This window comes from Camelus bactrianus, chromosome 8 (genome assembly GCF_048773025.1).
Source record: "Camelus bactrianus isolate YW-2024 breed Bactrian camel chromosome 8, ASM4877302v1, whole genome shotgun sequence".
Classification (NCBI taxonomy): domain Eukaryota; kingdom Metazoa; phylum Chordata; class Mammalia; order Artiodactyla; family Camelidae; genus Camelus; species Camelus bactrianus.
Window position 1 is genome coordinate 66,046,625 of NC_133546.1, and position 14,114 is coordinate 66,060,738.

General features: G+C 35.9%; 1 protein-coding gene across 1 annotated transcript in view; it reads right to left on the minus strand.

Moving 5' to 3' along the window:
- Positions 1–1,687: 1,687 nt before the first annotated feature.
- Positions 1,688–14,114, minus strand: part of BCKDHB (branched chain keto acid dehydrogenase E1 subunit beta) — a 195,733-nt gene continuing 183,306 nt past the window's right edge. Inside the window, exons 10-11 of the mRNA XM_010972846.3 lie at positions 3,707–3,855; positions 1,688–1,973 (exon numbers count right to left, since the gene is read on the minus strand). Of these exons, the coding sequence (XP_010971148.2) occupies positions 3,715–3,855 (141 nt within the window). The 3' untranslated portion in view covers positions 1,688–1,973; positions 3,707–3,714. The remainder of the gene's footprint in view (positions 1,974–3,706; positions 3,856–14,114) is intronic.

Sequence of the window (14,114 nt, forward strand, 5' to 3'; positions counted from 1 at the left end):
TGGAAGGGAAAGCGGTATTTACCGGTGGGCACCGCAGGGATAACTGGAGGATGGAAACAGTTAAAACAAAATTAAAATAGCTAAGGAAAAAGTCTTACAATAACAAATGAATTTAAAAAACAGTCTTAAAAGGGGGTGGGGAGGGATAAGTTGCAAGTTCGGAATTTGCAAACACTAACTACTGTATATAAAAGAGATAAACAACAAGGTCCTACTATAGAGCACAGGGAACTATATTCAATACCTTGTAATAGCTTACATGAAAAAGAATATGAGAAAGAACATGTATGTATAACTGAATCACTATGCTGTACACTGGAAATTAACACAACATTGTAGACCGACTATAATTAAAAAATAAAAATAAAAATACTATTAAAAAGATACCAGTGGCACTATAATTTACAATAAGTAACTTCAACTAAAATCATAAACAATACCGACTAAAACAATAAGTTCAACTAAAACAAATATGCTCCAGTAGAACCCCATTACAGGCCAAGACATGGATGACTGGCAGGCATTTCCTGCTTTGCTGGACTGATCACGTGGGTGCAGAGTTCCCTGCAGGGACACCTAGAGCCAGAGCGGAGAGTGAAGTCCAAAGCCAAGGTCCATACTGAGTTCTGGCATCTTAAACTCCGCATGTCCTGAACCGTTCGCCAAATGGATTCCCTAAATCTTTTCCAAACTTAAATTGCTGACAAGTACATCTTTTCCCCTCCTATACTGTTCTGGTGTTTCTATTTTTAAAGCAAGGACAGGGCTAACAAATCCCTCAGTTCTTTATTTTAGCCACTGCTACCCAGAATCTGTCGTAAAGTGCCTTTACTTTATCTCCAAGTTTCTGGCAATCTACCAATGTCGCTTTCTATATCGTCCTTCAAATATCTGATACAAATAAACAGGGGTTTAAAGTCATATATACATTCGTAATCATTTAAAAATGTCCATTTTTTTCAGTGTTTAGAGAGAAAGGAAGACACAAATGGCCCTAGTTCTCTGCACTTTTTTTTGGAGAGGGGTGCCCTTTCTGCTGGAACTGGTGAGAAGTTTCTCTGGAGTGTATGGGAGGCGGGTCTAAGAGCACCTCCTCTGAGGGCCAGGCCGGGGACAGGGGCTCTGCAAAGGGGTTCCCAGGGCTGTCCTCAGGTCTGTCCAAACCACGGTGAAGGGCAAGGAAGGCGCTGTCAGAAACAAGTGGCCCCAGCAAACACCCAACAAGGAAGCTTCCTCCTGTCGAAAGGAGCCCTTTGCCGTTATTTGTGTTGTTTTTCTTTCTAGCTGCATAATGATATAAAGGACATGGAAAAAATGTTTGCTTTGCAACATTGTGGCAAAAAAAACTGTAGCAAAAGCTCGGCTATTTTATAACAAAAGACAGGCTCAGGCTGTCCATCTCCCCTAAAAAAGGAGAGCGGCAGCAAGGATGGTCCTGCCCCGCTAGGCTCTGGAGGAAAAGTGAGTACGCCCATCAGTACACCACCTCGCTGAGACAGGAGGGAAGAGCAAGGGCAAACATTCCAGAATTTTCGTCAACACGCAACCATCTGAGCCATAAAGAACGAAACCAAACACAATGCAGTTAAAAAATCAACATTTCTACACATTTCACTTCCATTCCAATTTAATTTCTCTGTAGCAAAAATTCTTTTTACTAATGAAAAAAAGAAAAGGATACACAAGCTGAAGATAATCTGATTTTGCTTTATTGAATACTCTCCCACATCCAATATTTACATACATGATTAAACAAAATTTATAAGCCTATTGTGTGGAACATTTAAAAAAATTAATCTGAAATACTCTGAATGGAAATTATCAATTCATATGCTTTAATATGACACTTAATCCATAATTTTTCAGCCAATATCCAAGACGGTTCATTTCATAAAAACTCTTATCTTCAAGAAGAAGAAATGTAAAAAATCCAGAAAAATATTTCCATATCTAGTCATAATCTTCCAATTTCTCTGTAAAAGAAATCAATAACAATTATAGACATTTCTGATCACCATGACTTAAATATAGATTTTTCTCAATTGCATGACTACTTTCTACTTTCTTTATTGTCACATTTACCTTTTTGCATAGAAGAGCTATTTTTCCTTTTAACATACATTTATGATATGTTTAAATATTTTTTATGTTTAAAAAGAAATACATATCCAAATTTAAGACTAGCACCTTTAAAAATAGCAACAAGGGGTGGGAGTAGAGCTCACTGGTAGAGCACATGTTTAGCATGTGCAAGGTCCTGGGTTCAATCCCCAGTCCCTCTATTAAAAACATTTTTTTAAATTTAAACATAGCAACAAGGCACATGGCCACACTATGACCCTGACTTTCCACTATGGATGGTCCATGGAAGGAACAAGATGGACATGAAAGTGAGGAAGTCCTCTAATCAGTCCTGAGTGTGACTCTAGAAGCCACCTGCTCTCATAGACGTTAAGAGGACGTCAGAAATACAGCATTACCGCCACACGTCTGAGAGACTACCAGGGGTATGTGAACTGATGGCCCCAACGTATGCCTTTGACAATATCCTCAGAATAGAACTACAGATAATGTGGGGATTGTAGTGGCAGATGGGGAACATTATTTTCTCTGTATGTACAAATGTGAAGGCATCTCTCTTTCATTTGACATGAGCTGGCTTTACACCCAGACACAGAATTCAAGAATCACGGTGTTTCTAATCTTTAAAAAGTATCATCTGTGTTATTATATAAAGCCTATTCCCCCTTTTCCTTTCAAAGATCATGGTTCTTCAAAATGCATTATTATTATTTGGACAACCTAGATATTAAAATGGAAAGCATTTAATCCCGATCTACTCATTTTGAACCATTTCGAAAATGCCAAAGATAAAATAAATCAGTGTATCAGTGATAGCAATTTCTATATTAAAACCCTGAAAACGAACTTAGCAGTTTTTAAACAGTATTCATTTTGGATAGAATAACACTGCTGAAGGGACAGATAAGCATGACCTAGAAAATCACAATGAATAAATATCACTTATTAGCCACAATTTTTAAACGTTCACTTGCCAAAAAAGGTTTGGGAAATGGCAGTGGTGCTGGATTTTTTTTTTTTAAGTAACAATTTCCCTTATAGATAATAAATAGGTTTCCTGTTCAATACATCTATTTTTCAAGATCCTATAAAGGCAGATTTCAGAACACAGTGGATCACCATATAGTTTAAATCACTCAAGTCCAAGCTAATGGTGCTTGAAGGGCCATTTTTTAAAAATTGAAGTATAGTCGGTGACCATGTGTCAATTTCTAGTGTAAGCTTAATGTTTCAGTCATACATCTTTAAATACCAGAGTTACCCCAACCCATGAACAGTTTAGACTGCTTTAGATTGCTGATTAAAATATACAGAAATGAGGGTAAAAGCTGAAGTCGTGTGCTGAGGCGAATCTGCAATCACGCAGACAGCATCCTCCAGCGATTATTCACTGTTAACATACGCGTGTCTCTGGTTTACAGAAACCAGAGAATGCATACTCTTGATATGCTTCTATTTGATGTAAATATACTGCTATACATTTAAATTATTTGTTCTGAAATCCACACTTTGTTCTGGAATTTGTCATTTATGACACATTGGTTGGCTGCTGTTCGTTGGGTAACAGGACATTAATATCAAGGACACACGCTGGCTGGCTTTTCAAAACACAGGGCGGACTCACCTCTATAGTCAATAGTTGATCATTTTTCGGAGGGCGTCATAGCACTTCCATTTATCTGGGATGTAGAATGGCTCAAAAATGTGAGGGAACGGGGTGTCATACCCACACACTCTTGAGATAGGAGCCTCCAGGTTCAGGAAACATTCTTCCTGCAGAGAAGAATCCAGGTGGATAACTTCAAGAACGTTACATTCTTTTTGTTTTTTGGGGGGTTTTTTGGTTTGTTTTTTTTGGTGGGTTTTTTATTTGTATATTTTTATTGAAGCATATTCTATTTACAATGTGTTAATTTCTGGTGCACAGCATCGTGATTCAGTTATACACACACATATATATATGTATATATATATATATATATATATATATATATATATATATATTCTTTTTCATTATAAGTTGTTACAAGATAGTGAATGTAGTTCCCTGTGCAAGAACATTTCTTTTTATTCACCAAAATAAAACATTTCAACTTAAGACACAATGGCATCAAGGGTATTAAAATAATTACATATATTATAAAGTGAAAAAAGTAGGTAACAAATAGCGTTTGGCATGATCCCAGTTACTTAAAATATGTTTTTAAATATGGATATGTATGTTATGCCTATATACATCTGTTTTTCAAGACAAACTGGGATTACACTCAACAGGCTGTTCTACAAATATAAACATAAAGTATAACAAAATCATAACAAAATGTTCAAAGTAAACCCTGCAGCTTGAAATTAGTGATGGCGTATGTTTTCTCTTGTTTCTTGCATTTTTCAAATTTAATATACAATGAACAAGAATTACTTTCAATGATAAATAGTTCTAATTACTCTATGCAGCCAGGCTGAACTACTAGTTCTGGTCTCTCCCATAGCCAGGCTTTTGTAGATGCTGTCAGTCCCCTGGCCACTTACACTGCAAGTCCACTGCTCTTTGCCTGACTGATGTGCACACATCTCTCAGCTATCACCTTAAAGGCCATCTCCACCAGGAAGCCTTCCTTGACAGCACCTCTCCAACCCTGCACCACTGATGAGGGAGGGGCTTCTGCCCTGAACTCCCATAGCACTGAACTTAGCACGATTCATTGCTGTTGCCCAATTATCTGTCTCCCCTGAGAGACTATGAACTACATAAGGCTAGAGATCTGGTTCCAGAAAATGTAAGATCCTAACCACAGGAAGACCCTGTAGGAAATTATCTTCGGCGGGGGGAATGTTATTCAAGTGACAAATTCAAATATGAAAATAAAATTTTTAGAGAGTTTAAAAAACAATCTAAAAAGAGATATGTGATATCTTAGGAAAATGATCTTACCATTCACAGCTTTTACTGAAATCAAACCTTTGGTTTTCATGCATCCACTTTCTACATTGCCTTGAGTCACAAAGGATTGGAGAAGATTCACATTTTCTTACATACTGTACTAACTGTATTTTAAAATTTTCATTTGAGCAGAAATTTTGACATAACGGAACACTGATGCTCAGTCCCTACCTTCTGTACATATTTCTTCCAGTGACAAGTGTGTCAGGGCAGAAAGGGCCTGGGAACAGGGCACTCAGCTCCAAAGAGAACCACCTGGCCATCTGCATACTCTCCTTGCCCCCCAAAACCACTGTATCAAACATCAAATGTGTGCTGGCTTTTCCAGCAACAGGAAATCTTCATCAACAACTTGAGAACCTTGCATACCTAAGGTTTAAAAAGTCAACTAAAAAATTCCACTACTAATATGCTCCAAAGAGATGACTGATTGGATGGACTATTTCTTGATCAAAACAAGCAATTTTAAATGGATTTAAATTGTCAATTTGGGATTAACTCAGTTTATTACTTTATTACTTCATAAGCAAACTATCCAAGGGCACCACAAAATACAGAAAAACAACGGCAAAATATTTCACTTTAATTCCTTTGATTTTACACCTATTATAAAATTTTATTCTTTCAAAATAGTAGCCTGGAAAGCTGGCCTACAACAGAATGATCTTTTGGTGTCTGTGAAAATCCCTTCTGTCAGCGTAACAACCAACATCGCCAAAATAAAATTTTTTTTTCAAATAGCAATGCTTCTAATTCCCCCAGAATGTGAAAATCACTCAACAAGAATATATCTGCATGTTTGCAGCAGCAAAGAAAATAAGTCTGCAAGGTCACACTTGAACTGTAAACAGAGGCTGGGAGTGACAAGGAGGTGACAGGGGTGCCACTTATATGATATAAGTATTGTTGGAGCTTTTGTGACACAGCATTACTTTGATAATTATATGGCACTGATGTAAAGATAAAGAGTGAAAAAGAAGAATCACCTTCTCAGGTGAATAAAAGTTCCTATTCTATTTGATACCAATGTGTGACTTTATAAGTAGCATTTTCCTAATTTGGAAACAATTACTGTAAAATATGTGGAATTAAATGACTATAAAGTACTATATGTAAATATGTAAAATGTATTATAAAAATCATGGACAACAATTCAAGAATACATGATTCAGTTTTATAAGGATATAGCCTAACCAATGGAAACAGTATGAAATTTTAATGCTTTGCTAACTGAAGTATATTAAAGAGACAAGTTACTCCTTTCATGGATTTGTGTTAAAACTTCTTTTAAAGCAATTGGAAATAAGATGTTTGGGTCAAGTACAGAGTTACTTCCCACTGAACTGGTTCACATACAAATGATTCATGTGTGACGACATGTTTCTTTGAGCAAACATTGAAACAGGCATCCTTGTTCAAACTCAGTATTTTTTATGTAGATGCCATATGCACACATACACAGGAAAAGAAATATATGAATCTCATTGACAGATGTGCAGATCAATGTAACAGAATACTTCCCCACAAAGTCTCTCTCTCTTCATTATATACCACATGTGACTCCGTAACTATACCAACCACCTGCCCTGAATTTGCAAGACAATCCAGACTAGTCATGTGCTTCTTTTCCACTGGCCACATAAGTACACTTATCTTTTTAAAACTGTGATGATTTTTGATTTAGAAAGAGTAATCCACATAAAATTAGGGAGAAATAATGATCTAATTTGTCAGGATTACAGGTAGCATCCAGCACAGGGGCTGAGATGGGAAGGACCAGTTTCTGGTCTCTCTTCCTGGAGCGCTCATATGTGAATTAGCTCAATCCACGTGGGACAATGACAGACGGAACTGTGAGGTTCCAAAGCTGATCACAGTATAACATGTCACCAGGGGCAGCAGAAGAGAGCCCAGGCAGGTGCCAAGAGAAACTTTCCTCCAGCTATTCATGCTCCAAAGTTTCATCCTGGACTCAGTGAACAGGACTGAAAGTAAACCCTAAACCAATCAGGTAGTAACACCTCCAGATACTGCGCTTGTGGGATGTTTTCCCATAAATAATCAAGTGCTTTGAGAAAAATAGATATTCCTTCCAAAAGACCTTTGCATGAAATTCTAGTATATTGTATTTGAATTTACTTCGGAATATGTCTTTTTGTAAGTAAGAGAATTTTCCTTCCAAAATAGGTTAATAATAAAAATAGTAACCAGTACTTACGATGTAGCAGGCATGGTGCTAAATGAGTTATATTTTATCTCATTTAACCCTTTTAACGCATCTATGAGGTAGGTATTCCATTTCACAGGTGAGGAAATCAAGGTGAAGGAGCCTGTCCAAGGTCGAATAGGTATACACACAGCCAAGTTAAGACTCCAACCTGACTACAAAGCCCATGTTCTCAGTCATTCTGCAAATTTTGAGGCACAACTATTAAGAATAGCAATAATGAGGAAAAAAATGAATACAAAAGAATGGTAAAGTGGAAGGCAGGCTGGGATTAAGGTTTTACAACTGAGCCTCGAGAGGGTTAAATTCGGTCTAAGAAGACTTTCCCATATGAATGAGGAAAGTAGAGGTTAAGACATGAAGAAGCTGAGAGCAGACACTTAATGATGAAGGTAACACACAGAGCAATAAACAGATGTTCCCGGGAATTAGGGAGCTCTAGGTTATCCTAAATGATTTAAAGAAGCATAAATCAAATTGTTTACAAATTAGCCATTTGGGTTACTTTGCATGTTATAACCGGAAAGGAAGCGAACACTGTGAACTAACAATTCTGAATCATAAAAGTCACAGACACAGGCAAAAGAAATTCTTTATTTGCCTATTTTCAGTAACAAAACAAAACAAAAAAATTTAAGTATCTTGCTGAAACTGCAGAGGACAGAGATCCTATAAACTTGGTAGCAGAGAAGAGAGGGTAAATAAAAAGAAATAAAATAGAATCTATGCTTGTTTTAAGATAAATAAAATATGGATGGGTTTTTTCAAATTAAGTGTACTTCATATTAACTGCAGTTAATAATGCTGTATTGCGTATTTGAAAGTTGCTACGAGGATAGATCTTAATCTCATCACAAGGAAAAAACTGCATTGCCTTTATTTCTGCTTTGGTGAGTATGATACAGGTTATATGCTATGTGTATGTGTCTGTAAATGCGTACATATTAGGGCTTTCATGAGATCGCTCAAGGTGTCTCAACACTTCACAACATTTCCTTAGTAAAGTTTTAAGGTATAAATTCTCATCAGCTATAAATTCTCCCATCACTGTGTCCCAGAAGTTACATCACTGAAATCAGTCTCAGGAATTCCACACTGCAGCTCTGGTCACTCTCAACAAATCCTTTTGTTGTTTTTATGGCAAGGCTGTATGATATAATTAATACAGCATGGAAGTTGGAATTCTATCTAAAGGGAATCTTTGTTCTACTAGGATTTAACTTCTCCAAGGCTCTGATTACTCAACGGCAAGAGAGAAGTGTTAAAAAAAAAATCTGTCACTGTGTTATCTTATTTGTTTGGGGATTCTCCTGTGACCTTACTTGGCTGCCTCTCCAGATTATGCAGTGGCATATGAAACTTACCTAATGCATTACAGTGCGCGATAATTGCTAGGGTTTTTTTTTCTTCCGGTTTTACTGAGCTGTAATTGACATACAGCACTGTGTAAGCGCAAGGTGTACTGCATAATGATCTGACTTACGTACAGCATGAAATGATTATCGCAGTAAGTTTAGTGAACATCATCTCATCTGGACACAAAATTAAAGAAACAGGAAAAAAGATTTTTTCCTTGGGATGAGAACTCTTAGGACTACCAGCTTTCATATGTAACAAACAGCACTGTTAATTATATTTATCACGTTGTACATTGAATCCCTAGTACTTATCTCATAACTGGACGTTTGGACATTTGGACCACCTTCCTCTAACTCTCCCTTTCCCTACCCCCTGCCTCTGGTCACCACCAGTGTGATCTCTTTTTCTATGAGTTTTTGTTTGTTTGTTTTTGAAGTATAATTGACCGAAGAATGGTGAGGGTTTTGTTTTCCTCTTAAGATTTCCAAGTTATAATAAACACAAGGTATTTGAAATGACAGACCAAACCATCATTGAAGACGAGATTCTGGTACACAGGAGAACTAATATCCGTTAACAGCACAGTGCCTGGCAACTACCATTTATTGGACACTTACTAAGCCTTAAGTGTAAGAAAATACCAAAAATAAGTAAGTGCTGTGTGAGGAAAGAGGGTGGAGACCACTGAGATTATGGAAGGAGCCAGGCTGCACTCAGTGAAAGGCAGGATCTGGTGCTGCCCCCTGGTGGTGAGCAGGGAGCCTAGACACTTACTGCCCAGTTCCTGGGCCTAGAATGACAGATTAAGTGTGGCCAGATAGGGAAATCCAGAAATGGTTAAAATATCCCTTCCAAAAAGAACATAATTTCCAAGCACTGCTACTATAGAAGAATCACCTGTCAGTCAGCTACCGGAAGGTTCCAAGTAAAAGAGCCCAACAGAGAACAATGTAATCAAGGCGTACACACTTCAAAAATACTCAAGAACAGAGCATATAAGGTCATTTGATTTATTTTTAAGGCAACCATTTGGTTTTTGTTTTTTAATTCAAGGCAATTTCAGACTCAGAATTCTTTCGAAGAACAATTTTGGGATAATTTTTATTCAGTCCTTCTAATGACAGAAAGTTGGATACAGCCCACACAATGCTAGACTACATACAATCTTGAGTCGGAAAATTGTGAAGTTTAAAGTGAGATAAGAAAGTTTGAGGTCTTTTATATATGTTCCTACTTTTTTAGAGCTGACACAGGATGATGAAATTCCTTTCACTTTCCGGAAGAACTATTCACCTAATTTTCCTAAACATTTAACGGAAAGTCAAAAATGCACGGTGCTTCAATGAGAAACCCATCAAAGTTAAAATACATTGTCTACAGGATTCTCTGATAAATCCGGATTTTACGTTTCTCCAAGAAAAAAATAAGAAACATCAGTCCACAAGTTAACTTCAAAGAATTAACTCAGAAAATTGATTTTTAAATTACTTTGCAAACAAAAAGGTCCAAGTTATAATCACATAATCATTATGCAACCATAACACATTTAAACCAGAATACATTTTGTTTCTAAGAGGGGGTTGAAGTCAGGGTAAATTAAGCTATAAATGTAATAAGCACTGAACAAGACATATAGATCATAGAATCATCATTTCTTCTCTAGGAGGGCATATTAAGAAAGAGCTTTCAGTGACTTGCAAGCATGCTTAGTTTTAAACCTAAATTCCAACACCATTTAGCCCCTGTTAGTTATTATTAAAAATAAAGCAACAGATTTTGCTTCTAAATGCAATTAGCTGTCTAGGGGTCATGATGAGCAGTGCAAGAGTTAAACTTAAAAAAAAAAACCAAATTAATATACTAAAATGATGTATATTTGATAGCGTTAAAGTTCATGAACTTTGAGACTTACATTTTGATTTTAAGTTGATTAGTTTTAGTTATTTATGTAAGGTTAGACATCACCCAGCTTCCAAATAATATCAGAGAATATTTATTTTAAATCTACCATGAAAACTCGCCCACAGCCAAAACATGAGTTTCAGCAGATGAGAAAAAAATGACTGGCGTCTTGAATCACAAATGAGTCACAGAAACCTATGAAGGCACAATGCCAGCAACTCCAAATTAATTTCATCACTGATTTAAACAAATACAACTTTACCAATGTAAAATAGAATTTTTCATTTAAGCTAATGGTTTAAACAGTATGTATCACATTTTTAAAAGAGCTTAAAATATACATTTTACAGCTGTACCGATTTTCTATACGGCATAGACCTATGAAATTTATTCTTCAGACAGCAAGGTCCCTAATCTACCTCCAAAGTAGCAGGATGCTCCGCTAATCATTACAGCTATGTTTATTTCACTTTTCCAATACCATGCACATAAGATGCATTCAACACACACTTGTTGATAAGAGGTCTCTCATTTTTAAAACACAGTTGAACCAATATAACTAAATAAGACAGTATATGAATAACATTACTTCATCCAGCTTTGTATAGCACCTAAACCACTAGAGTCAATCCCAACTATTTCAGCAAAGTTTTCATTTAAAACCATAATCTTGACTAAATTAAAAGCTGAGATCTCTATTCCTTAACCTCACTAGACCGTCTTCAGTATCTCCTGACTTAAAAAAAAATCCATCTCTTCCTCTCTAATGCAAATGATTGCCAATTTGGTACAATTTTTGTTTTCTAAGATTTCTTTCAGTTAGTTAACGAATGGAACTGAATTCTAAATTAGGATTTTCATTTAAATACAAATTCCATTTTTAAAACGGAAACTTCTTTTCTGAAGCTAGACAGAAATATTACTTCTGATCTAAACAGATTTCCCTGGATACAGTGTAGCTTCCTAAATCAAAGTTGGAGAATGGTACTAAAATATACATAGAAATGATTCATGGTTCAAATTCAACAGTTGTGTCAGAATATAACCATGTTAATATAAAATTATCTATGAATCTCAATACATTAATTCTGGATTATTGTAGAAACTGAAGTGGAACAAATTTTAAAATCAAAAATTAACATTAAAATCAATAATTTATTACATAGTAAAAATTGCTTTTTTCCCTCTCCAAATGATAATTTTGTAAATTTCATTATTTTAAAGTCAGAAACAAGTGACAACTTCTTCCGAGAATTTAGAATCTTCATTCTGAAATCACTTTTTTAAAAAGTACAATAGTACTCATTATGGCCCAGAGACTTACTAAATATTTTATGAATATTAACTCATTTAAATTTTTCGTAAACACTAAATTAGCAATCACAAAGGTAAAACTAGCGCCCCAGCCAAACCACCGTGCCTTGGTTTTGCTTTCAAACTTCCTCCCTGAAGCAGCCCCACGTTTTCACCTGAGGAGCACTGGGAGACACAAAGACCAAAAAAACAAAAACAAAAACAAAACAAAACCATTTCTTCATTAAATCTTCCTGCAATACATTCTGTTAATCTGCAGCAATTCATCTCTAAAGATGTGCTGAGGTTTAAAAAGTCTGAAGTCTAAAGTTTAAATTCTTCTGAGATATACTATGGGCCCATTTTGACATTTAATATGTGCTGTGGCTACAATGCTTTTGTTAAAGCACTTTACATTCAGTAGAGAGGGGGGGGAAAACGCAACGCTCTCAAATTTCCACAGACGCTGAGGCTTCTCAAATTTTATAGTTCAAAATTCTTCCTATAGAAGAAAGCATCAACGGCAGCAAAGTTTGCAAGTGGAATTTCCCTAGAATGTGGACGCATAATGATAAACATAAGCGACTAGCAGCGCTGGGTCGTCTCATGGACAAGTTGCTCTCTCTCTCTGTAAGGTAGGATTTTTGCTTTGCTTGGCACTAGGAAATTTAAAACGCTCCTGTTAAGCAACTTTTGATGAGCCTACAAAGTATTCAGTTTTTCTGCTTGTTTTCCAACAACATTCTCTGTATAGCGTTCTAACACCACCAAACGGTGCTCTGAAGGCAGAAATCAATCCTGGCTAAGGCGACCTGGTGATTCCTTTGTCTCATGACATAGAAAATATATCCTTTTAGAATCTGGGGGAATTGAACCTGCACTAAGAGAACTTCTGGTAGGATCTCTCACTCTCCCAATTTTGCAATTTCTTTCTTTCTTTTTTTATTTTTAAGTTTCAAGACTAATTACAAAACGAAACTACTAGAACAGTGTGATTTCTCCTTATCTAGCACCATCTTTCTAAAAAGTCTGAGAAGCTGGATAAAAAAAATGGGGGCTAAAATAGTTGCTATTTTACAAATGATACTGTTTTGTTGCAGGATAATGGGGTTTTCTTTGTGGTTTCATCTTTCTCTTTAAATATGTTAAATTTCTAGTTCACGTTTTAGTTTATGTTTCAAAGAATGCTAAAACAACTTGCTAAATGTAAGAAGGGCAGAGGGGAAGGGAAAAATCAACTTTATTTTATCTACATAATGCCTAAAGAGACAGGTCAATGCTTTTACTGAAATTAAACAGATTTTTTTTTTAAAGTTAATCTTGGGCGTCATAGCAACATAGCCTTTAAGCTTGGTTTTTGCTGAATGCATAAATCAGACCAAGTTATTTTTCAGCAGTTTAATTCTGGTCACCAGATCACTGCAACTTTAATAAGAAAAGCACAGCAGAAGTAAATGTTCTAGGCTATCATCAATTGTTAGGGAGATTTGTTGCCAGACTTGTTAATTGGATCCCAGTAACAGTAGCATTTCCAAAATTTAATAATTGAACAAATTAACAAAGCAAACAAGTTTCTGGCAGGAATCTCTGACTTGAGTAAGAAAATGCTTCTAAGAGCTCTTCTTATTTATATGCAGATAACTTTTGCTAACAGGATGAGTTTAACCTATTCATTAAAACAAACCTAGCAGCTGTAATTACTGTCTATAGCCAAGAAAAATATAATACAGAACCCAAAATATTATTTCCTCTTTACTGTATTTACATATGTATGTTTCTACCTTTAAAGTTGGTTAATATTTTTTACAAAGAAGCTTTTCAGGTTGAATGTCTGTGTATTTGCATACACACATTTTTATGTTAAATCTGAAGAATCCAGAGACATTTGAGAATTAGGAGGATAATACACATGCTCTTCTTCTACTTCTAATTTGTATAAACTGTGTGCTGATTAGATGAACCCAATTCTGTACTCTCCCAGAGTCTGTATTGCATGTTCAGTGTGGACAAATTTCTAATAAGCCTGATTAAACCACAGATACACTAGTGAAGGAGTAGTTAGCAACTGGGACCTGGTTCTCGTTACTTTTATAGTTAAGTGCAGTAATTTAATATTAGAAATGCCCAGAGATACTGTTTACTAATACATTTTGATGAACGACATTTATATAGTTCCTATAATCAGGTGATGTCCACATATTTTATTTAGATGGACCAGAGCATTTACTTACTCATTTTTATCTACTTAACCGGTGCTGAACTACATATAAATTCAATCAGGCCCCTCAGGCAGGAATCAGGCTGAGTCAC